Genomic DNA, 24803 nt, shown 5'->3' with positions numbered 1-24803 from the left:
GTCCACCAGAGCTGTTGCCAGAGAATTGAACATTCATTGCTCTACCATAAGCCGCCTCCAATGTCATTTTAGAGAATTTGGCAGTATGCCTCACAACTGCAGACCACGTGTAATGGCATCATGTGGGTGAGCGGTTTGCTGATGTCAACATTTTGAACAGAGTGCCCCATGGTGGCGGTGCAGTTATGGAAATGGGCGTAAAACAGACAATGAAAACAATTACATTTTCAATGGCTATTTGAATGCACAGAACTACCGTGATGAGATCCTGAGACCCTTTGTGATGCCTATTTTTTTTTTAAAAGGTATCTGTGACTAACAGATGCATGTCTGTATTTCCAATCATGTGAAATGCATAGGTTAGGGCCTAATGAATTCATTTCAATTGACTGATTCTCAAATTAATTGTAACTGAGTAAAATCTTTTAAATTATTGCATGTTGCATTTATATTTTTGTTCAGTATATTAGGCCTACCATTTTCACAGTATGCAGTGAGCCAATTAATATAAATTGTGTCCTGGATTTTTGCACGTACAACTCCATATAGTCCTAACACAAGTATTCGTCAGTATCTAGTATACTGCGTGTTGTATACTGATGTAGTATACAGCGTGTTATTGATTCAGTGTAGACATGTTTGGGGTCGTTTTCATCAGGTTCCTGCAAACTAATATTTGATAGATTTGTACTTTGGGTGGTTGCACACCTCATTCTATTTGCACCTTATTCAATGGGAATTATGGTGCCTCTATGGAAATAAGATTATTATACCTATATAGCCTAGAGAGGATGTCTTGATATTTCTTTCTCTAATGAGACTTTGCTAAATCAAAACAGCTAGATAGACCAGTGTCGTCTTCAGACTTTTGCTTGATGTAACCTTGCGGTCATCGATGACCAACCTGATCAGAGGATTTCCCCTTAGGGGCACTGCATGGCTGGGTGTTCACTGTGGAAGGGAGGCTTGACCTCTCCCAGGGCAGCTTGTTCTTCCCTTTGCCTGCACTGACAATTCTCCTCTGCAGTGGAAGGTCATCAACAAGGGAGCCCAAGCTTCCATAACCATGATACAGCCTGTCAGAGTCTGGTTCTGTCCTGATGCTCCTGGCGCTGCTGATCCGCCCACCATTGAGCACCCACTCCAGGTCAGCTCCCGACCCAAACTGAGGTGAGCATCGTTGTCCTGGTTTAGGGATTACAAGGGCATACTCCACCATTCCATCCGAGGACAGTCTGGGAAGTATGTGCCTGGCTCTTCTTGCTTGCACAGCTGCCATAAGACCCTCCACATCCCCATTGAGCTCAACTCTGTTTACAGCCTTCATTAGGGGCTGTTTTTTCCCTGTGTCAAGGCAATGGTCAAAAACGGCAAATAGTTCTAGGGCTGCATGGCGGACCTTCTTCTTGCTGTCTGCCAGGTATGGTGCAACTTCAAAGCAGAGGCTGGGGATGTTGAAGTCCTTCCTGGGGTGGGTGAGCATAGCTGCTGTGATGATGTTGATGACATCCTCTCTGACCCGGGAGTTCTTGTGTCTCAGGTGTCCAATAACAAGGTCCAACACTTTCTGTGGCCCTACAATTCTAGTCAACTGCCTGAACACATTCATATACTCATTCCTGGTGACAGCGCGGGTGTCCCCAAGGGTTTTCAGAGCCACACACGCTAACTGTTTGAAATATGTGTCTACATTGTAATCCAATTTCTGAATGAGTAGGTTTATCACCTGTAAAGTGCCGTACAAAACTTTGAAGTTGCTGTCATCTAGAAGTCTGCGGAGAAAATTGATAAACTCCACAATACTGTCTGAGGGGACTGGCTTCAAGTCCAATCCAAAGAGGATATTTTTCAGCTGTTCCACACCATTTGTTCGATTTTGGTAGTTTTTGAGGTCTAGGAGCTTTTCGTGTAACTCTTGGGATATCAATCCAAAAATCATAATGGATGGTCCTTTGGATGTGGTCAAATGGGGAAATCTAATGAAGCATTCACATTTCTGTGAGGACAGCAATATTGTCCTTTACTTTGAATCGTCATCTTGGTGGGTAGATTTAGCCTCTTCGGTGCTGTATTTCACAGTGGCAATACTGTGGTTGCCGTCCAGTACAATTGCACTCAGATATGTCTCTATATGGTAATAGTCAGTTCAACAATAAGTTTTAGACCTGTAGGCAGCTGGTATTGGGAAAGACATTTGAACATGTCCAAGCATAATCAATGCATGACATTAAAATACTTCATATTTGCAGCTTCTTATGAATAAATGTTATTTGTTTTGTTCTACGAGACAACTGGAACGTGAACAGTGAAAGCAACGTTGAGTGAAAAATAAAACCACTTGTAAGGTTGCTGTGCTTTCCCTACATAGCCACGACGGGGGGAAAAAGCAGAGTGGAATGTTATATTTGAAAGCCCCTGTTGTATTTCAGCTAACTGTATTGGTAACTAGGTAGCCCACAAAATGTTTCCATTGCTTCTAACATCATTCATTGTTCAGAAATGGAGTGTCAGGGCGACGTCGCTGCCAGTACCTCTTCTGATTGATGTTTTCCATATAATTCAATATCATAGATAGCTTTTAGCTACGTCTTCAAGGCTTGCGGCTGAGTAGCAACCTGGTGGTGGCTATCTTGGCTAACTACTTAACGTTAACTGGCAAAGTTAGAAAACAGACAAATTCGGACTTCGCATTCCGATTAGTCGTTCAAATTTGACGTCCGGGGTACGAAAACGTTTTCCAAATCTTCATGACCTCCTCGGTTAAATGTCCGACTAATAATACGAATTGAAATCCCCTTGTAACTGTATGAGATTCTACGTTGAATGTTTGTAGCTAATCTAGCTAGCTGCGCTGAAGTAGAGACGTTCGTCGCCGTAGCCCACGCCAAGAAGCATCAAAATGGCGAATTCAACATGACACAAACGGACCGCTTCCATGGTGACGCGAGCGGTAGGTTGAGTATCGGATGGAATTTGATGTATACCATTCCAAGGTTTCTTTATTTTTTACTATTTTCTACATTGTAGAATAATAGTGAAGACATCGAAACTAGTACCTCCACTACTTTTAGTACCTTCTGGTATACTAGAGCTGGGCGATATAACGTAAAAATAATCTCAATTCAAATGTTTTGCTTATGGGCGAATCACGATATACAGTACCAGTCAAAAGTTTGGACACCTACTCATTCAATGTTTTTTCTTTATTTGTACTATTTTCTACATTGTAGAATAATAGTGAAGACATCAAAACTATGAAATAACACATGGAATTATGTAATAACCAAAAAAAAAGTGTTAAATCATATATTTTATATTTGAGATCCTTCCAAGTAGTCGCCCTGCCTTGATGACAGCTTTGTACACTCTTGGCATTCTCTCAACCAGCTTAACCTGGAATGCTTTTCCAACAGTCTTGAAGGAGTTCCCACATATGCTGAGCACTTGTTGGCTGCTTTTCCTTCACTCTGCGGTCCAACTCATCCGAAACCATCTCAATTGGGTTGAGGTCGGGTGATTGTGGAGGCTAGGTCATCTGATGCAGCACTCCATCACTATCATTCTTGGTCAAATAGCCCTTACACAGCCTGGAGGTGTGCTGGGTCATTGTCCTGTTGAAAAACAAATTATAGTCCAAATAAGTGCAAACCAGATGGGATGGTGTATCGCTGCAGAATGCTGTGGTAGCCATGCTGGTTATGTATGCCTTGAATGGGGTGGTACCGCTGGGGTCATCCTATCCTACCTGATTTATTGAATTCTAATAAATCACTGACAGTGTCACCAACAGAGCACATCACACCTCCTCCTCCAAGCTTCATGGTGGGAACCGCGCATGCAGAGATCATCCATTCACCTACTCTGCGTCTCACAAAGGCACGGCGGTTGGAACAAAAAAATCTTACATTTGGACTCATCAGACCAAAGGACAGATTTCCACTGGTCAAATGTCCATTGCTCTTGTTTCTTGGCCCAAGCAAGTATCTTCTTCTTATTGGTGTACTTTAGTAGTGGTTTATTTGCAGCAATTCGACCATGACAGCCTGATTCACGCAGTCTCCTCTGAACAGTTGATGTTGAGTTGTGTCTGTTACCTGAACTCTGTGAAGCATTTATTTGGGCTGCAATTTCTGAGGCTGGTAACTCTAATGAACTTATTCTCTGTAGCAGAGATAACTCTGGGTCTTCTTTTCCTGTGGCTCTCCTCACGAGAGCCAGTTTCATCGTAGTGCTTGATGGTTTTTGCGACTGCACTTGAAGATACTTTCAAAGTTCTTGAAATGTTCCGCATTGACTGACCTTCATGTCTTAAAGTAATGATGGATTGTCATTTCTCTTTGCTTATTTGAGCTGTTCTTGCCATAATATGGACTTGGTATTTTACCAAATAGGGCTATCTTCTGTATACCATCATTGTAGAACGTCATTGTAAATAAGAATTTGTTCTTAAATGACTTGCCTAGTTAAATAAAGGTTAAATAAAAATAAAATAAAAATATACCACCCCTACCTCGTCACAACACTGATTGGCTCAAACGCATTAAGAAGGAAAGAAATTCCATAAATTAACTTTTAAGAAGGCACACCTGTTAATTGAAATTAATTCCAGGTGACTACCTTATGAAGCTGGTTGAGAGTGTGCAAATATGTCATCAAGGCAAAGGGTGGCTACTTTGAAAAATCTCAAGTATAAAATATATTTTGATTTGTTTAACACTTTTTTGGTTACTACATGATTTAATATGTGTTATTTCATGTATTCACTATTATTCTACGATGTAGAAAATAGTACAAATAAAGAAACACCCTGGAATGAGTAGGTGTGTCCTAACTTTTGACTGGTGCTCTATTGCATATCCGTACACGGTATACCAGTAAAAACAGATTCATAGATTGATATGGTGGGCACCTCTGCATGGCACCAGAGGACGAGTGCAACTTCTTGAGAAGCTGATGACGATGTCGCCTACCTGTATCTGCAAATGCATGTCAATTATATACATCAAACACGTAATATCAATGATAGGATTTTTTTTATGCTGACCATTTTATTTTCATTGGGTATTGCCGTCTTTCACTTTAAGCTCTCCCCTAACTTGTATTTTGTATTATGGTTGTGCACAAAAAAAGACGATACATTTAAAATGTGTGCGAAATAGCTACAAAATTACCATTCCTCTGAAGTCGCCCGCGCGCTCCCGGAAGTTACGCCGCATAAAGTGTTTGGCGTTTGTTTCCTGACAGACGCTGGGGTTCCTGCCGCTATTGCGATAAAAACAGCTATTGTCGGGACATCTGACGCTCAACACAGGTTTCTCTCCGTTGCATATTCCTGTAAATGTTTGGACAAGTGAAGTTTGATAGCTACTACATAACTGATTACCGCTCAACTAGATGGAGAACAATGTATAGCTTGCTTAGTACTGTTTATTTTTAGCATCAAATTTGCACTGGCGTGCTCTGCAGTGCCAATGCATTGGACATAGCATGCCCTTGTTATTGTAATTTCTCACAAGAGGCCGCAGAACCTTCGTACATCCGATAGCCTGGCTATTCCAGCCTACGCCAATATTACAATGTTGTAAAATATAATATTCATCAGCGGATCTGAAACATCTGAACAGTACTTGTGGCTTGCAAGGCTGATGCTAAAAAAAGTGGACCGACGACTCGAAGGCAGCGAACGTTAGCTCGCTAACGAACGTTATTGGACAGATTATATGTCAAGATAGCTGGCTAAACTAGTAAACGGATGTTACCCTTAGCTTGAGAAATGTCATGTTTATTTTTTACGTTTCTATTCTACAAGCCGTCGAGGGGTTTTGAAAGAATTTGATCACCGAAATTTGGCAAATAGATTGTTGCGCTAGCTGGCTACTAGCAAGGTTAGCGTGTTTGCTCGCTCAGCTGAGCTATAGCTACGGTATCTAGCTAAGCAAATGTAGACTAGCTTGCTAACAACATTTGACAGCTAGTTGATTTGAGCGATTTTGAGGCGTTACTCAAGCTTTGTCCATTGCTGCGAATATGCTAAATACTAATGGCATAGCTAGTTACTATTATTTAGTAACCGGGGTTATTAGCTCACTAGATGAGCCAAACTGTAGAGTGAAATAAGTATTTTTATCGTGAGGATTATTATAAATGTAAACTGATTTCTTATAAAATTTTCACCGTGAAAAAAAAAAAAAAAAACAGGTTTTTCCATCTTTCGTCAGGACAGTTTTGCAATGCCATTCGCTATTAATCAGATCTATATAATTAGCCTGTCTGTTAACTTGGCCATGTTCAGGGTTACACATGTCATCACACATTCTGATAATATCTGGTATGCAGTGCACTGCCACTGCGTATAGTATGTTGTACTTGATTCAGTTAACTTATTGGCATGATGCATAGTCACTTCAGATTGTGTAAGTGATGGCTCACATTGCCAGAATTTCCTTACAAATTGCTTCTGTCATTCCCTTAGATTTCACCTGGAGAGGAAAATGTGGTCTTGAGTGTCTTCTTCAACTTGTCCATAGTTCTGTGTTTTTTTTCTCCTGTGTCTTTGACAGGATGCTAATGATGTGCATTTCCCCCCCCCCCCCATAAGATGGACCAGCAGGCCCAGTCCTACATGCTTGCCAGTCTGACGCGGCCCCACTCTGAGCAGCTGCTGCAAGGCCTACAGCTGTTGCGGCAGGACCATGAACTGTGCGACATTGTGCTGCGAGTTGGGGATGCTAAGATCCATGCTCACAAAGTGGTGCTGGCGAGCATCAGCCCTTACTTCAAGGCCATGTTCACGGGAAATCTGTCAGAGAAGGAGACCTCTGAGGTGGAGTTCCAGTGTGTTGATGAGGCTGCGCTACAAGTAAGGCTCAATTAAACAAATCAAATGTTATTTGTCATAAGCACAGAATACAACGGGTGTAGACCTTTCTAAAATTCTTACTTACAAGCCCTTAACCAACAATGCAGTTCAAGAAAATATTTACTAAATAAACTAAACTATTAACAATAACTAGGTTATATACAGCGAGTACCCGTACAGAATCAATGTGCGGGGGTACAGGTTAGAAGTAATTTGTACATGTGGGTAGGGGTGAAGTGACTATGCATAAATAATAAACAGCAAGCAGCAGTGTAAATAGTCCGGGTCGCCATTTGATTAATTGTTAAGCAGTCTTCTAGCTTGGGGGTAGAAGCTGTTAAGGAGCCTTTTTGTCCTAGACTTGGCACTCCGGTAGCAGAGAAGTCAATGACTTGGGTGATTGGAGGCTTTGAAAAAAAATTGGGCCTTCCTTTGACACAGCCTAGTTTATAGGTCCTGGATGGCAGGAAGCCTGGCCCCTTTGATGTACTGGGCCGTACGCACTACCCTCTGTAGTGCCTTTCGGTCAGATGCAGTTGCCATACCAGGCGGTGATGCAACCGGTCAGGATGCGCTAGGTGGTGCAGCTGTATAATTATTTTTGAGGGTCTAGGGACCCATGCCAAATCTTTTCAGTCTCCTGAGGTGGAAAAGGTGTTGTGGTCTCTTCACAATTGTCTTGGTGTGCTTGGACCATGAGTTTGTTGTGGACACCAAGGAACTTGAAACTCTCGCCCCGTGTCACTTCTGACCCGTCGAAGTCTACAATTGGCTCCTTTTTCTTGCTCATATTGGGGGAGAGGTTGTTGTCCTGGCACTACACGGCCAGGTCTCTGACCTCCCTGTAGGCTGTCTCATTGTTGTAGGTGATCAGGCTTACCACTGTTGTGTTGTCTGCAAACTTAATAATGGTGTTGGAGTCATGCTTGGCCACGCAGTTGTGGGTGAACAAGGAGTATTGGGGGGGACTAAGCACGCACCCCTGAAGGGCCCCAGTGTTGAGGATCAGCGTGGCAGATGTGTTGTTGTCTACCCTTACCACCTGGGAGCGGCCTGTCAGGAAGTCCAGGATCCAGTTGCAGAGGAAGGCTTTTATAGTCCCAGGGTCCTTAGCTTGGTGATGAGCTTTGTGGCCACTATGGTTGTTGAATACTGAGCTGTAGCCCATGAACAGCATTCTCACATGGGTGTTCCTTTTGTCCATGTGGGAAAGGGCAGTGTGGAGTGCGATTGAGATTGTCATCTGTGTATCGGTTGGGGCGCTATGCGAATTGGAGTGGGTCTAAGGTTTCCGGTCTGATGGTGTTGCTGTGAGCCATGACTAGCCTTTCAAGGCACTTCATGGCTACCAACGTGAGTGCTACGGGGCAGTAATCATTTAGGCAGGTTACCTTCGCTTTCTTGGGTACAGGGACTATGGTGGTCTGCTTGGAACATGCAGGTATTTCAGACTTGGTCAGGGAGAGGTTGAAATGTCAGTGAAGACACTTGCCAGTTGGATTGCGCATGGTTTGAGTACACATCCTGGTAATCCGTCTGGCCCTGCGGCTTTGTGAATGTTGCCCTGTTTAAAGGGCTTGCTCACATCGGCTACGGAGAGCGTGATCACACAGTCGTCCGGAACAGCTGGTGCTCTCATGCATGCGTCAGTGTTGCTCGCCTTGAAGCGTGCATAAAAGGCATTTTAGCTTGTCTGGTAGGCTCATGTCACTGGGCAGCTCACGACTGGGTTTCCCTTTGTAGTCTGTAATAGATTGCAAGCCCTGCCACATCTGACCAGCACCAGAGCCGGTGTAGTAGGATTCTATCTTACTCTGTTTTGACGCTTTGCCTGTTTGATGGTTCGTCTGAGGGCATAGCGGGATTTCTTAGTGTCCCTTTCCTTGAAAGCAGCAGCTCTAGCCTTTCGCTTGGTGCGGATGCTGTCTGTAATCCATGGCTTCTGGTTACGGTCACTGTGGGGACGACGTTGTTGATGCACTTATTGATGAAGCTGGTGACTGAGGTGGTATACTCCTCAATGTCATTGGATGCATCCTGGAACATATTCCAGTCTGTGCTAGCAGAAGTCATGTAGCGTAGAATCCGTGTCATCTGACCACTTCCGTATTGAGCGAGTCACTGGTACTACCTGCATTAGTATTTTGAAGATTTCACTGTTTACTAAAACAAGCCTTTTCTGGCTTTTTCGCATCATGATTGTTTTATTTTCCCTCCTGTAGGCCATCGTTGAGTATGCCTACACTGGCACAGTATTCATCTCACAGGAAACGGTGGAGTCCCTACTGCCAGCTGCTAACCTACTCCAGGTCAAGCTGGTGCTGAAGGAGTGTTGCTCTTTCCTAGAGAGCCAGCTAGATGCTGGAAATTGTATAGGCATCTCTCGCTTCGCTGAGACCTATGGATGCCATGATCTCTGCCTGGCTGCCACTAAATTCATCTGCCAGAATTTTGAAGAGGTGTGCCAGACAGAGGAGTTTTTTGAGCTGACACGGGCAGAGCTGGATGAAATAGTGTCAAATGATTGTCTGAAGGTGGTAACAGAAGAGACTGTGTTCTATGCCCTGGAGTCGTGGATCAAATATGATGTCACTGAGCGGCAGCAGCACCTGGCTCAGCTACTGCACTGCATCCGCCTGCCTCTCCTCAGTGTTAAGTTCCTTACCCGCCTCTATGAGGCAAACCACCTTATCCGGGATGACCACGCCTGCAAGCACCTGCTCAACGAAGCTCTCAAATACCATTTCATGCCTGAGCACCGGCTCTCCTACCAGACGGTGTTGTCTACACGGCCACGCTGTGCTCCCAAGGTGCTCCTTGCTGTTGGAGGCAAGGCTGGACTCTTCGCCACCCTCGAGAGGTAATGCTGAACCCCAAACAGTAGTTCAAAATTGTTTTTTAGCAGTTTCGTATGAATTGGAAATGCATTTAACAAATGTAACTAATGTTTTCATTTCTTTCTCTTGTAGCATGGAGATGTATTTCCCTCAGACGGACTCATGGATTGGGCTTGCCCCTCTCAGTGTGCCCCGCTATGAGTTTGGAGTGGCATTGTTGGACCAGAAGGTGTATGTGGTGGGTGGCATTGCCACACACATGCGACAGGGCATTAGCTACCGGAGACATGAGAGTACAGTGGAGAGATGGGACCCTGACAGCAACACCTGGTCCACAGTGGAGCGCATGGCAGAGTGTCGCAGCACCCTGGGGGTAGTGGTCTTGGCTGGGGAGCTCTATGCCCTGGGGGGCTACGACGGCCAGTACTATCTACAGTCTGTGGAAAAATATGTCCCCAAGGTGAAGGAGTGGCAGCCTGTGGCACCCATGACCAAGTCACGCAGCTGTTTTGCCACCGCTGTGCTGGATGGCATGGTCTATGCCATCGGAGGCTATGGCCCAGCCCACATGAACAGGTACGTTTTAATATAGTCAATCTGCGGTGGAATTAATTTAATTTAACAGGTAGTTTTGCTCATGTGGTTCTAGTAGGTTTTTGAAATACTATGTCTACTTCAACCTGCCGTCAACCTCCATTTGTTCCTACACATGGTAATGCTTACATCAGGAAGGTTATTTATGGTAGACCCCATAAGACCTTTTGAGGTCTTTGATCCATCCATGGAAAGGGTTTCAGCCACCCTTTCAATCATGCTCTGTTACTAGCCTAAAATGCAACCCATATTCTGTAGGATCAAAATTCGTCTTGTATTCAGACAGACATAGTTGCTTTTGTAGAACAAGAGCTCTCTTTCTGGTTAGACCCCTGTTGCTGTCTTTGCTCACTAGATAGAGAGATGTTGTAGTTACCAGTCTCCTTGACTCCCCAAACCCCTCAGGAGAATGTGTTTGGACAGGGAAGCTGTTGAGGGTTTCAGTACTTGATATTTCCAGCAAAATATAGACCTGGAATAGATGGCCTCATTAAATTGAGCTGTGACAATGGTACAGCTATATAGTATCTACAAGCAAAAAGGACCAATGGTGAATTGTATTGGCTTAGATTCAGAAAACGTTAGTCAGTCATTTTCTTTTATATGATGGACTATTAGTATTAGTCTTGCTACTGTACTAACCTGTTAAAAAAACTAACATCTGCAGTGACTGTCAAAATGCACAGTGTAACTGTACCCTTTTATTGACTGAGTATTATTTCTTGAACTCTTCAAAAAATATATATATATTTTTGTAATCTTTTTTTTTTACTGTGCAGTGTGGAGCGGTATGACCCCAGCAAGGATGCCTGGGAAATGGTAGCCCCCATGGCAGACAAACGGATCAACTTTGGTGTTGGGGTCATGCTAGGGTTTATATTTGTGGTTGGGGGACACAACGGGGTATCACACCTGTCCAGCATTGAGAGGTATGACCCACACCAGAACCAGTGGACAGCCTGTCGGCCCATGAATGAGCCACGTACAGGTGAGTTGGGAAATGACTCAAACAATGTTTGTTATTTTGATGCAGAGAAGTTGACCATTCAGATTGCATGGCCAGAAATAACCATTTTATGATATCCATATTTTCCCAGGGGTTGGCTCAGCGATCGTGGACAACTACCTCTATGTGGTGGGGGGTCACTCGGGGTCATCCTACCTGAACACTGTCCAGCGGTACAACCCCATCACAGACAGCTGGCTGGACTCTAGTGGCATGATGTACTGCCGCTGTAACTTTGGGCTGACTGCTCTTTGACCCATGATACCCCTGGGTAGGACTCCTTAAGAGAAGAGTTGGACGAAAGGCTTTTCTTTTCTTTTTTTCCCCCCGTTCATCACCAGCAGGCTGAGGGCGGTGCCACACTGCCGTGAATCCCGGCGAGCAAGCTTGCTGCTGGATGAATGTGCCCAGCTGGCGACAGGGGACCACCGAGATGGCCAGAGTGAGAAGGGTCTGGTTTGGGTGGAGGAAGGCGCGGGGCAGATCACCATGGATCTTGTCACAGAGATGACCACTACTGCTGCTGGACCACAACAAGGACTCTGCCATTTTACAGAGGACTGTGGGAGAAAACTAAGTGGAGGGGGGAGAAAAAAAAAGAGAAAATAAAAAGTGTAGACTTACGTTTATGCCATTATTTCTGTTAAACACTCCAGACTTTTTTTTCTTCTTCCTGCTATGAGCAGAACATGTGTTCCAATTTTCTGGATCCTTAAAGTTTGTGTGTGCGTGTGGCGCAGAATGTCTGTATGCTTGTGAGTAGATGCATGTCAGATTAAATGATTATTTTGTTTCTGTGTGCTGGACTAAAGCTCAGGCAAGGTGATTGGCTCACACACTGAGTTTGAAATGTCTGCATCTAAATCAGTGCTTCACAAAGAGAAATTGGAATCTTTATATATTCACTTACAAGGGCTGCCTTTTTTCTCTGTAAATGAAAAGAAATATATATGAATATATCCTCTAGTGCATTGCCTGTAAATGTTTTTTGCACTGGTTACTAGTGTGTATTTGAATCAAGGGTTAAAGGAGAGGTTAGGAAGGATAAGCAAACCCCAATGAATTCTCCTGAGAGTACTTGCCACCTGTCTGTTTCCTCCTTGGAGAAATTCTGAGATTCCCCCCCCCCCCCCCCCCCCCCCATGTTACAGCTTCTATTACATCATCCTGTGGTAGGGTCACACTTCATCCCTCTTCATAAGCATTCAAAAGTGACCCTGTCCCTCTTCACTGTTGGGTTTGTATGCTGCTAACTGGTGCTATATTCAGGATTCTCTTATTTTTATTATTTTATTTGTTCCTCTGTTACTGTTGTAGATGTATATGCCCCAACTTGACAAGCTCCCATGCAATAAAGCAGTGTCTTTGCTTTGAGCCCCATGTTAAATTAAACTCTTGAGGCAGTTTATCAATACATTACTAATCTGATGATTTCATTCTTTAGCCCCAGGGATGCCATCTGTTAAGCTATGGTTTGCCTGAAACATTGTCCCTGCAATTAAATAGTAGTGCATCTGGTTGCCCACTATCACTGCCAGTTTCCTTACAAAGAAAGTCTGAGATTGTGCTCTAATGGGTTAGGAACGAGCCTCTTGTTTAGCATGTGAATGATCCTTACACCCTTCTGCTTGCTTGCCACCTCTCTGCTGAAGCATGTGTGAGGAGCTGCATGTGGCCAAGGGCTTCCTGACGAGCTCAGGGAAGAGTGCATATACAAAGCCTCATGAGACATGCCAAAATATGCGTTCACAAGTCTGGTGTAACTTTCCCACCTACAGACGGAGCTACAAATAGCTTTCCTCTGTGTGCCAGAATCAAAGGGTAATTTTCACTGCTAATGTATGGTACGTGTGACATACTGCCCTGCTGTCAGGGGTGGATGTGGTGTCTCTGTCAAGGGAAATTGTCACTGTCACAAGGGCATGGGGACAGAGCTCAAAGTACACACCCCCCCCCCCCCCCCCCCCCAGAAGGCTGCAGGCTGAGTCTGGGTGTTGTAGCTTTGGGTCACTCTAAAGGACAGGTAACATGAGGCAATAGAGAGAACTAATGTGATGTGTAAACCTCAAGAGTCCCTGTTGTTGGTCCAGAACGAAATAGTTTTTTTCCTTGTATTGTACATTATAGATGTTTGCACATGTGGAAAACTTAAATGGAGCTCTGCATTGCACTTACCAAACTATTTGATATGAAGTGTAATTTCAATTTGTACATAGGTCTCGATTTAGGTTTATGGCATTTAAACAATGCAATATTGTTTTCAGTGGATACAATTTTTGCTTTGAATTTGACTTCCTCAAAGTCAGGGTGTCTCATATTGCTGTGATATCACACGTGGCATGTCTGTCTGTTCACATGTTTATATTGTCTGATGAAAGACCACTGTTATTCAAACCTCTGTTTTCCTCATCCCACTGCATTGCGTGCTCTTGTCTTTGGGAACATTTCCAATGTTGTGCCTGTCAGTTCACATGTACTAGGAAAAGTTTGCAGACAGATGCATTGTGTACTCCAGTAAAAATACCAGTTATTGTTTTGCATTTTTCACAAGTAATGTAAGATTGGCACAAGACTTTGACTGTGTATGGGTCTTGCTCTAAGCCATCTTATCGGTCTCACCAGAGAGCAGCCTTGCAGTTACAGTACTGCAGTTTTGTGTGTTCTTCCATTTAACACACTTGTCAGTTGTGGTTACAAATGACAGTACACTTTAGCTCTTACCCTCTAACTTTACCTTGGACTATTTAGTCTTGCTCTAGCAATAAGAGGCCGAGTACGAGCTTGTCCAAACAAGTATGTGAGTTCTTCACTTGATGAGGACTCTCTTTCAAAATACTTCATTTATTTTTGGTTTAGTCTTAGGGGTAATTCAATTGGATTTCAAGGTGTCAGGGTTAGATGGCTGCTGCTGTGTTTTTTTTCTCATCCTGGAATAGTGGGCTTTATTATTTCACACTAAACATCTCCAGCAATCCTGTCATTTTCTTCATGTTTTCTTTTTAAAGACGCCATTGTTAAGTTGTCACGGGATGCAAGTAAATGGTGAGCCATTTTAACCTGCATGACTGTACAGCTCCTCTTCTAAATGCATACTATTTATCTGCATAACTATGAAATGATTCTGTCATTTCTTTGGATTTTATTCATTTGGAATAATGTTAATGCAAATCTAACATTGCAAACAACTAATTGGGGAAACTTTACATTCTTGGGAGATCCTAAGATAGACAAACAGTGCATTTTTGGGGGGTGAATAAACGGCCATCTCATATAGTTCAAAAGGATCTAATACTTTCTTTTAAACATTTGCCATTTATTGAATATTTCTTCCATTTAGATTGTGTGTACTTTTTAACACTTGATGTTAGGTAAATGAGGCATTCGTCTATCCACAACAGGCTGGTAGGATGAGCCTGAACATCAGAACAGTGAAAATCATGCAGGCGTGATTGTCTGCAGCTACCATCTATTGTCAAGCATTTGTTTCACTAGCATGTAGGTTATCCTTGTGGGGATATTGAAAACCACAATGTTAGGGATGTATTTATACTGACTTATTCACTGCGTTGGCTCTTGGTCATAACTCTTGGTCATACGTGGAATCTGAAAACATCAAACTGCAAAATGAAGGGATGTATAGATGTGTGTGAAGTTAATTTACTTATTTATCATGGCCTAACCATGTCTTGTTTTGACAACTCACCAAAGTGCTTGTTTTAAAGAATGCAGAGGGAGTACTAATATCAAGTCTGGAAAAGACTCACTGCTGTCTTGTCTAAAAAAATAAAAGAATTGAAACCGATGTCAATGTTAGCCAAATGAACACTGCTTCATTTCCATTTCCCATGAGTGTGTCTGAAGGGGATATTTTTGAATTGTATATCCTGTGGATTATTACTGGAACTACAAGAACCTTGCTGTAGAAGCTGCATTTCCCCCACATGTTATCATGCTTTGAACATCCATTTTAGCCAGTTTATTTATTTGGTGCAGTTGTACCCTGTTAAAATGAATAAATGCCTGCCTTAAAGGTACGCTTTGTTCTTGTCTCTAGTTTTATGTGCAACAAACCAACATACAAATGCTAGAATATAAAAATATTTGTATTGCTTAAAACTTCAATGACTGCATAGAAAGAAAAAAAACCCACCATTCAATACATAAACAAGGATTGTTGCTCAAAGAGTTTCATTATTTAGTTCTGACAAAGATGAAACTGGCAGAGGTCAATGCTTAACAGTACATATGTGCATATGAAGCCTGTGATGAGCAGTAGTGTTATTTCCAAATGATCAAATGCATTACAAAATCACATTTATTTACTAATGCTTTGACATCTTGTTTAGATTGGGATGTAACAATGTACCATATTGAATTGTGCAGAATAATTTGAATTCAGGGTATTATATGCTACTGTGAAAGGTAAGCACTCAAGAAGCACTCAAGAAGCACTTATGTAACATCACTATGCTGGGGTACTTGTAAGTACAAGTAATTACTTACATTTAAGACAGAACTGAAATTTTATCCAATGATACATTTTCACACAATATACAAATATTTGAGCAGGTATTCATTTTAATACAAGTTAACGCTGTGTGACTCACTTCCAAGTTGAAGCCCAATGGACAGCTTAAAACAAGCAAGTAAATTAAGGATAATGATTGAATTTCCACAAAATGCAAATACTGTTTCAAATGTTTTTAAACAGGGGAAATAGTACAAAAAAGCACCAGTTTGATCTGAGGTCAGGGCTAGTATGCACAAAAGGATTGTAGTAGATGAGTCCTGTACAATCTCAGATGCTTCACTAGTCTAGCCTATATATACACACACACACCCTGTTGACAATTCTACATCAAAGTTTGATTAGCTGAATTTGCTTCTCTGAAAGTGCAACCATTTCACCCAAGACAACTAAACACGCTGCAAACTTTTGTTTTTGTTGCAGTGGAGCTATTTAAGGTTGAGTTGATTCTTTAATATGCATACCTCCCCAGAACTATTATAGTCCATGCATATATTCTTGGATTCCAAGCATGCCCAAAGAGAAGATGAACTTATCATTTTGCACAGTGAGTGTTTGAGGCAACAGTCAGGCAAAATGGAGCACATAATTCCAAAAAGTAATCTCAAAGTATAAAAACAAGGAAGTTGTTGACATGATCGCCTAAAAAGTTTGGAAATGTGGTATAAGCCTTTTCAAACTAGATAAAAATGTCAATAAATATGATTAGGTGATAAAAGTATCTGGTAAGAGCTCACTGAGGAATGGAAGACAAAACCCATCATGAGCCAAATGTAAAGTAACTTGGATACTATTTCTGTGAACGAAGGGCAATAAACAGGAAGATGTTAGTGTGCATTTTTCAAAAGATGCTTCCCTATCAATGTTGTCTAGTATCTACCTCCTTCCTTCTGGACCATGGTGACACAATTGGGGTCAATTCCTTTTAAATTCAAGTAAATTCAGGAGAATTTATTTTCATCCTGAAATGATGGAATGAAAAATGGAACCGACCCCATCCCTGCTTGGTTACATTAGTGCATCTCATTTGTCTGAGGCGCGGATGTAGACAAGGGAAGAGAGAAGGAGGAGTTCAGGGGGCTTGTTTAACAGAATCAGGTTGTCGCTCCTCAGCCCGTCATAGTGCATCCAGTAGCCGTCTATCTGGAAGGCTGCAGAGTAGTGATGCTCCTCCTTGTTGAAGAGTGTGGCGCCCTCCAGTGAGTACCTGTGGAAAAGCAGAGAGTTGCAATTGGATTTTTCTGCATGTTGAAGACCATTCTCGGTTACCAGAAAAAGCTTAAAGAAATCGGGGCAAATAGCAAAGTACATGCAAGTGGGTGCTGTTTAAACAAAATAAAAACAGATAGCCAATCAATTACATTTAACATCCAGGGAGAAAAATAAACAGCACCTAAGACAATGAGGCTGGGATACGAGTCCTGCTCTACAAGATTTCTTTACCTGTGTTGGGATAGGGCTAGATGGTAGGGAACATAGGACAGCTCCTCAGACTTCCAAAGCTGCATGTTGAGAATGACAAAAGGAGGTGGTCCATGGCAGAAGACCCTCTGAGAGAACTCCCTCAACCCATTACACCTGAAGAACAGACAGCAAATCAGTCAGAATCAGAAAGAACATAAAAAAAAAGATAGTGATTCAACATTATGTCTCTCAGGTGATTTGGAAAGCCACAGACAATCAACAATATAATAATACTATTGGATTAAAAGTGAGAGATCTGTAATAGGAACAAAAACACCATATATACAGTGCATTCGGAAAGTATTCAGACCCCTTCCCTTTTTCCACATTGTTACATTACAGACTTATTCTAAAATGGATTTTTTTTTTAAATCCCCCCTCAATCTAAACACAATAGCCCATAATGACAAAGCGCAAACAGGTTTTTAGAATTTTTTGCAAAAAAACAGAAATACCTTATTTACACAAGTATTCAGACCCTTTGCTATGAGACTCATAATTGAGCTCAGGTTTCATCCTGTTTCCATTGATCATCCTTGAGATGCTTCTACAACTTGATTGGAGTCCACCTGTGGTAAATTCAATTGATTGGACAGGATTTGGAAAAGCACACACCTATCTATATAAGGTCCCACACAGCTGACATTGCATGTCAGAGTAAAACCAAGCCGAAGGAACTGTCCGTAGAGAACCAAGAACCGATGGTCACTCTGACAGAGCTCCAGGGTTCCTCTGTGGTGATGGGAGAACCTTCCAGAAGGACAACCATCTCTGTAGCACTCCACCAATCAGGCCTTTATGGTAGAGTGGTCAGACGGAAGCCACTCCTCAGTAAAAGGCACATGACAGCCCACTTGAAGTTTGCCAAAAATGCACCTAAAGGACTCTCAGACGAAACCGAGATTGAACTCTTTGGCCTGAATCCCAAGCGTCACGTCTGGAGGAAACCTGGCACCATCCCTACAGTGAAGCATTGTGGTGGTAGCATCATGCTGTGGGGATGTTTTTCAGCGGTAGGGACTGGGAGACTAGTCAGGATCGAGGGAAAGATGAACAGAGCAAAGTACAGAGATCCTTAATGAAAACCTGCTCTAGCGCGCTCAGGACCTCAGACTGGGGTGAAGGTTCACCTTCTAACAGGACAACGACCCTAATCACACAACGCAGGCGTGAGTTCAGGACAAGTCTCTGAATGTCCTTGATTGGCCCAGCCAGAGCCTGGACATGAACCCGATCGAACATCTCTGGAGAGACCTGAAAATAGCTGTGCAAAAACACTCCCCATCCAACCTGACAGAGCTTGAGAGAATCTACAAAGAAGAATGGGAGAAACTCCCCAAATACAGATGTGCCAAGCTTGTAGCATTATACCCAAGAAGACACAAGGCTGTAATTGCTGCCAAAGGTGCTTCAACAAAGTACAGAGTAAAGTGTCTGAATACTTATGTAAATGTGATATTTCAGTTTAAAATGTGTATAAATTAAGAAACATTTCTAAAAACCTGATTTTGCTTTGTCATTATGGGGTATTGTGTGTAAACGAGGGGAAAAAGATGTAATACATTTGAATAAGGCTGTTTATGTAACAAAATGTGGAAAAAGTGAAGGGGTCTGAATATTTACGAATGCACTGCACTAATGTATACCATATATGTCGGAGTATCTTTTAATGTGTATATGAAACTGTATTTTTGTCATGTAAAACTGTGTATAAAAGTACCATGCATGTAAAAAAAAATGTATGAATAATGTATCTGTAACATAATAGCGATAAAAAACTCAAATGTAAAACTAATTTACTTTTGTTCTCCATAGTGTGTGGTGGATACAGTATATAAATATATATTTTTAAACATTGTCTCTCACCCCAGTTCTTTGCAGAGAATGATCTTGGGACAGAAGAACTCATCCACAGCTGACTGAATGGGATCTCTAGGGGGCAGCTCGTGAGGAGGACTGGGATGGAAGAAAAAAAAAGGGTAAGAAGGCTAACTGAACACCATGTAGTGAAACCAGGTAAAAGCTATGATCCTTTATTGATGTCCCTTGTTAAATCCACTTCAAATCAGTGTAGATGAAGGGAAGGAGACATGTTAAATAAATATTTTTAAGCCGCAAGACAATTGAGACAGATTGTGTTTGTGAGCCATTCAGAGAGTGAATGGGCAAGACAAAATATGTAAGTGCCTTTGAACGGGATATATATATATTTAACTAGTAGGCGTAAGCACCAGTTTGTCAAGAACTGCAACGCTGCTGGGTTTTTCAAGCTCAACAGTTTCCCATGTGTATCAAGAATAATCCACCACCCAAAGGACATCCAGACAATTTGACAACTGTGGGAAGCATTGGAGTCAACATGGGTCAGCATTTCTGTGGATGCTTTTGACACCTTGTAGAGTCCATGCCTCAACAAATTGAGGCTGTTCTGAGGGCAAAGGCAGGGGAGGTTCATGCAATTCAATATTACGATGGTGTTCTTAATGTTTTGTACACTGCGTATTTATAACTCTCTCAAGATAGTTCATCTGTGTTGTTTTCAATGGGAGCAAATAAAGCATAGTGGGTAGCACACGCAAGGAGCTCCTATTGTCGCGTTCTAGCATGCATTTCAATATTTCTGTTAGAAAAATGTATTCTCTGTGAAGTGCGTTTGCAATAACTAAATTCGCCCTTGCACTCCTTGTAAATCTACCTCATCCCCATATATTACTTACACTCTTGCTCTTCTGCACCCTAGTATCTCTACTTGCACATCATCATCTGCACATCTATCACTCCAGTATTAATGCTAAATCGTAATTATTTCACCTCTATGGCCCATTTATTGCCTACCTCCCTAGATTTGCACATAGATTTTTCTATTGTGTTACTGACTGTACGTTTGTTTATGTGTAACTCTGTGTTGTTGTTTTTGGCGCACTGCTTTGCTTTATCTTGGCCATGTCGCAGTTGTAAATGAGAACTTGTTCTCAACTTGCCTACCTTGTTAAATAAAATAAAAAGGTGAAAAAAATTCAAATAAACAACGCAATGTTTTTAACTTTGGCAGAGTGTACTAAGTTATGTAGACGTGCCTATGTTCTTAACAGATTGGAGTTTTGGGAACAGAAAACTGGACTGAGCTTGGGCGTTTCTTCGATGAGAAAAATCGGCAGAATGTCGGCCCAATTCCATAGATGGGTTAGCTGATAACGTTACCAGAACGAAGCCCACGCTACAAATGGGGCAGAAGACCATGTGTTGTGATTCTGGACGGCCTGATAGTTAGTTTCGTGTTATGGTTGCTGTCACGTGGGGAATAATAAATTGCTCGTTTGTTGGTTTCATCATGTTCTTGATACCATGTCTTGTTTTAAGGTATTTGACCGATTTCATGACAATGCTAATACGGCAAAAAAATTGCTAGCTATCTAACCAACAACTGACACGATGTATTTGAGAGACAAGTGCTCATTGTGCAAATGTTTTTGTTTTCAATAAACATTGAAGACAAAATATATTGTTTACATGTCAACAATCTAAGCCAATCCTGTCTGTTTTGCCAAATAGTTGCTCAAGTGGCGGTTTTGTTGCTAAAAAACAACAACAACCTGTCTGTACTCTCCCACTGCTGGCCACACTGGGCTTCCTATCCTCACCATATTTGGTGGGGAGTGGAAATTCCAACCAGAGGCTTCAGATTTATGAATCCAGTGAAACTCTATCCACCACCAGTATCAGGCAGCATACATGTACTGTATTTACACTAACCTAATCCACGTAATCTCCAACCTGAAAGAAAAGTACCAATAAACATTTAAAATAGTGGTTGGGATTTGATAATGGGCACAGTATAATCCACTGTCGACATGCAACCCACTGTGGGTAAACATTACTTTATTAGGCTCTGGCAGAGACTAGACCAGAGCTGTTAAGAAACCAACCACACTTCATCATTTCATACTATGATCATTAGAAAGCTGAACCTTATTTTAGTCAAGCAGCGTGTCAAGGGGGCAAAATAAAAGCCTCTTGAAGACAGAAGTGTAGACCAGCTGTCCAGAAGAATTAGCATTGCAAGCAATAGAGACATGGAAGGTCCTCCCATTTGAACTCATAGCTTTTTGGCTACCTTATTTATAGTGAATCGCTATTGGTTTTCATTCATTTTTACAAATTAAGGATTACTGGTCTCTGATCAGAAGCTGAACAAGCTCTGGATCCTCCCACACTGACCATAATACAGATTTTGGCTTACAGCTTTTGCCTCTCTTACTTGATGTTGATGGTTTTCTGTATGAACTCCTGGAAACGAGCAGGACAGCTCCAGTTGGTGCACAGACTCTCCTGCATGGTAGACATCATTGTCTCCAAGTTCTTGGTGAAGTTCTCATGTTCATTACCAAACAGGTCGATCTCCAACGCTGCATGGTGGATCACTGAGCGGTACTGCCTCTTGGACATCCTGTCCCAGATCCACAGCATCTTAACGGTGGTGTAGTCATACGAGTCCATCAGGTAGAGGAAATGCTCCACAAACTGCCTGCCCAGGAATATGCCCACCTCCCGGGGAAAGCTCTGGTTGTCTCTCAAAATTACATAAAGAATCATGAGGAACCCATCGATGGTGCAGGTGTTCTTTAGGCTTATCTTAACATACAGAGGGGTGCATGAGATGGCCTTCCTCCCTGCCCTGATGGTGTAAACGCCCCCCCATGGGAGCACAGGCCTCCAAAAGGAACGGTCCTCTTCATCATTGTTGTTGATGGATGCACGGATCTCCTCAAACAATGTCTTGGTCCTAGGGAAACAACATGAAGGTACGTTATCATTCACTCTGGGTTGAAGTTTTGCCCTTAAAAAATAACTTATCCTTTACAACCAAATAAAACAAATTGTAAATGGAATGTTATAGAAGGGTCCACACACTTTTTCCCCACATTTTACAGAAACTTACCCCTAACAGCATTCCTTCATTCTTGTTGTGTTGTATGGGGGCCCTGAAATTTTTTTAACAAAATCTCCCAAAACGTCCTTTTATAGACGGCAAAGCTGTCAGTATTGTGATGCATGTCTTTAGATGTCATTCCATTTTTCGTGTATCCTGCTGCGACAGGTAACTAGCAAAATAAAGGAAACACCAACATAGTGTATTAATAGGGTGATGGGCCACCACAAGCTGCCAGAACAGCTTTGCTGTGCCTCAGCAGAGATTCTACAAGTGTCTGGAACTTCCTGTGTGGAAGCACCCCATGCTTTCAATATACACTACATGTCCACCTACTTTTGGCCACCTCCTCGTCAAACATCTCATTCCAAAATCTGGGGCATTAATATAGAGTTGGTCCCCCCTTTGCTGCTATAACAGCCTCCACTCTTCTGGAAAGGTTTTCCACCAGAATGTCATTGTATGCTGTAGTGTTAAGATTTCACTTCACTGGAAGTAAGGGGCCGAGTCCGAACCATGAAAAACAGACCCAGACCATCATTCCTCCTCCACTTCACAATAACAGCACTTACAGATGACCGGGGCAGCTGTAGCAGGGCAGACATTTTATGAACTGACTTATTGGCATCCTATGACAGTGCCATGTTGAAAGTCACTGAGCTCTTCAGTATGGGCCATTCTCCTGCCAATGTCTGTTTATGGCGATTGCATGGTTGTATGCTCGGTTTTATACACCAGTCAGCAACGGGTGTGGCGGAAATAGACGAATCCACAAATCTGAAGGGGTGTCCTCATACTTTCGGCCATGTAGTGTACTTTGTATCCCTCAAGTGTTTCTTTTTTTTGAGGAGTGACCTGCAAAATGGACCGAGTGGTAGCGCTCAAGTCGCAACAAAATGGAATATAATGTTGCGGATAAAGTTTGGAATTACATAATTTCGTGTACAATAGCTAAAGAAATGCATCACTACACTGACAGCTTTGCCGTTTCTAAAAGGATGTATTTGGGTGTTTTTGGAGCCTTCGTTCATACTTTTCAGGGCACCCATACTACACAAGGATGAGGAAGTGATTTGCTGTTTGGGGTAAGTTAAAACATGTCAAATCACTAAAAAGCTGTCTGTGCCCTTCTATAACATACCATTTACATAAAAAAAATAATGAAATGTGGTTAAAAAAAACTCCCAAAAAACACTTATCCTTTTAGCACAGTTCGATGATCTCAAATCCATACCTTCATCTTCCTTATGATTAATAAGGGTTTACCTGCATGGGATTGGTTAAGGAAGGTATTCATAATTTACTAAATAATTAAGCTACATATGAGTGTGCATGGCAATACATCCCTCATGCCAGGGGTCATCCCATCTTGTAGCAAGCCAACTGTCAGATCTGAGGATGACATGCATAATTGCAATGCAAACCCCGGTAGCTAGTTACATAATGCATATTTAAAAAAATATGATAAACGTTTAGTCAGCATTATTTAATACATCGAATTGAAGACTAACATGGCAGCTAGATATAATTAATGCTCTCCTGCATGTAACTTCGATACTTTTGACATCCAAGTTGCAACAAACACTGGGGTGTAATCAGTCCAAACAGTTAAACCCAACGAAAACGAGAGTTTCTATTGGACAAATGCAGGTAGGTCCCTCCCCGTTTCGTTCGCATCCGTGTAGGTAACGTTTTGCAACAGAATCAGGGTTTGACTAGCCTGCTGCATAAATTCTCCTGACCTGCAGCTTTATTTAAGATTTGACATTTACGCAAAGGTTAGGAGAATTATGTTTAAGATTAGGAAAATGTTTAGGGCTAGCTAAAATACAAAAAAACAATCAACTTTTGACGTTAATTTGATAAAAGCAGTATCCCTTCTAGCCATTACCACATAACCAGCGTAATGAATACGCCCCTGGTATACACCAGCTGCTAGTACACGTTAGCTTAGCAGACCATCTAACGTTACTAGCTAGTTTGCTAACTCCCCTCCCCCACGTTTAGTGCCTTTACGTGTGGATGCAATATTACCAAATGTTGGATGTCGGATTATCTACCAATGTTTTCAAATATGTGTTGGTTGGTTAGTCTAGCTAGATCACATGCAAGTTAGCTTAGCAGCTGGCTACCAAACGTTAGTAACGTTACCTTTCAATTTGCAGACTCTCTTCGGTGCTCGAAATCAGGGTTTTGAGGTCTTCTGTTTCGGTCAAAATGCAGAATTTGCTCTCCATCGTTCTCTGTATTTCTTCATGTCTTAATTCAGGCCAACAGCCAGAAATCCTTCTATGTAACCCTCGAGAAAGCTTGGCACTCAGCAAGCTTCAAAATATCCAGAGCAATGTCAAGTTACGCCCATTGCTTCGCGTGACCACGCCTATAAACAGTGGTTGGTTTACGCCCTTCATCTCTTTCTTTCAGCAATTCAATGCTGCCACCTGCTGTCTGAGACATTTTTGCTTTTCATGACATTTTCCTTCCAACATTTTCCTTCCTGCCTCCTTCTCTTGAGGGGGCGCGCAGGGGTGGAAAGCATATTACGTCTTCTTATTGGTTGTATTGGATTGGATTGGCATGATTTT

The 24803-nt window shown here is 42.2% G+C and overlaps 3 protein-coding genes across 9 annotated transcripts in view; 1 reads left to right on the top strand and 2 right to left on the bottom strand.

Moving 5' to 3' along the window:
- The window catches only part of LOC110497988 (TOG array regulator of axonemal microtubules protein 1), a 36490-nt gene extending 33409 nt beyond the window's left edge, over nucleotides 1-3081 (bottom strand). For 2 of the 3 annotated variants that reach the window (XM_021574493.3, XM_021574497.3), the window contains exon 1: nucleotides 905-3081. In XM_021574493.3, the coding sequence (XP_021430168.2) occupies nucleotides 905-1939 (1035 nt within the window). In that variant the 5' untranslated portion in view covers nucleotides 1940-3081. The remainder of the gene's footprint in view (nucleotides 1-904) is intronic. The other variant, XM_021574498.3, reaches the window with a different exon arrangement.
- A 2118-nt stretch (nucleotides 3082-5199) lies between these two features.
- On the top strand, nucleotides 5200-15330 carry LOC110497987 (kelch-like protein 28). 4 transcript variants are annotated; one of them, XM_021574490.3, is made up of 6 exons: nucleotides 5200-5311; nucleotides 6599-6859; nucleotides 9082-9719; nucleotides 9829-10272; nucleotides 11070-11278; nucleotides 11388-15330. In XM_021574490.3, exons 2-6 carry the CDS (start codon nucleotides 6599-6601, stop codon nucleotides 11549-11551), a joined length of 1716 nt encoding a protein of 571 aa, XP_021430165.1. In that variant the 5' UTR covers nucleotides 5200-5311; the 3' UTR covers nucleotides 11552-15330. The 4 variants fall into 4 exon arrangements, with proteins under 4 accessions (XP_021430165.1, XP_021430166.1, XP_021430167.1 ...); XM_021574491.3 differs by having other exon boundaries at nucleotides 5210-5311; nucleotides 6561-6859; XM_021574492.3 differs by having other exon boundaries at nucleotides 5233-5334.
- A 51-nt stretch (nucleotides 15331-15381) lies between these two features.
- Nucleotides 15382-24733, bottom strand: LOC110497986 (dopamine receptor-interacting protein 1). 2 transcript variants are annotated; one of them, XM_021574489.3, is made up of 5 exons: nucleotides 24370-24733; nucleotides 21547-22071; nucleotides 19155-19244; nucleotides 17268-17402; nucleotides 15382-17031 (listed from the first exon to the last, which is right to left on the bottom strand). In XM_021574489.3, the coding sequence occupies exons 1-5, from the start codon at nucleotides 24453-24455 to the stop codon at nucleotides 16848-16850; spliced, it is 1020 nt and encodes a 339-aa protein (XP_021430164.1). In that variant the 5' UTR covers nucleotides 24456-24733; the 3' UTR covers nucleotides 15382-16847. The 2 variants fall into 2 exon arrangements, with proteins under 2 accessions (XP_021430164.1, XP_090067511.1); XM_090211385.1 differs by lacking the exons at nucleotides 21547-22071; nucleotides 24370-24733 and adding an exon at nucleotides 21042-21248.
- Nucleotides 24734-24803: the final 70 nt, after the last annotated feature.

This window comes from Oncorhynchus mykiss, chromosome 19, assembly GCF_057628025.1.
Source record: "Oncorhynchus mykiss isolate SJ-2025 chromosome 19, ASM5762802v1, whole genome shotgun sequence".
Lineage (NCBI taxonomy): Eukaryota > Metazoa > Chordata > Actinopteri > Salmoniformes > Salmonidae > Oncorhynchus > Oncorhynchus mykiss.
This window is presented reverse-complemented; position numbering and strand designations above follow the sequence as displayed.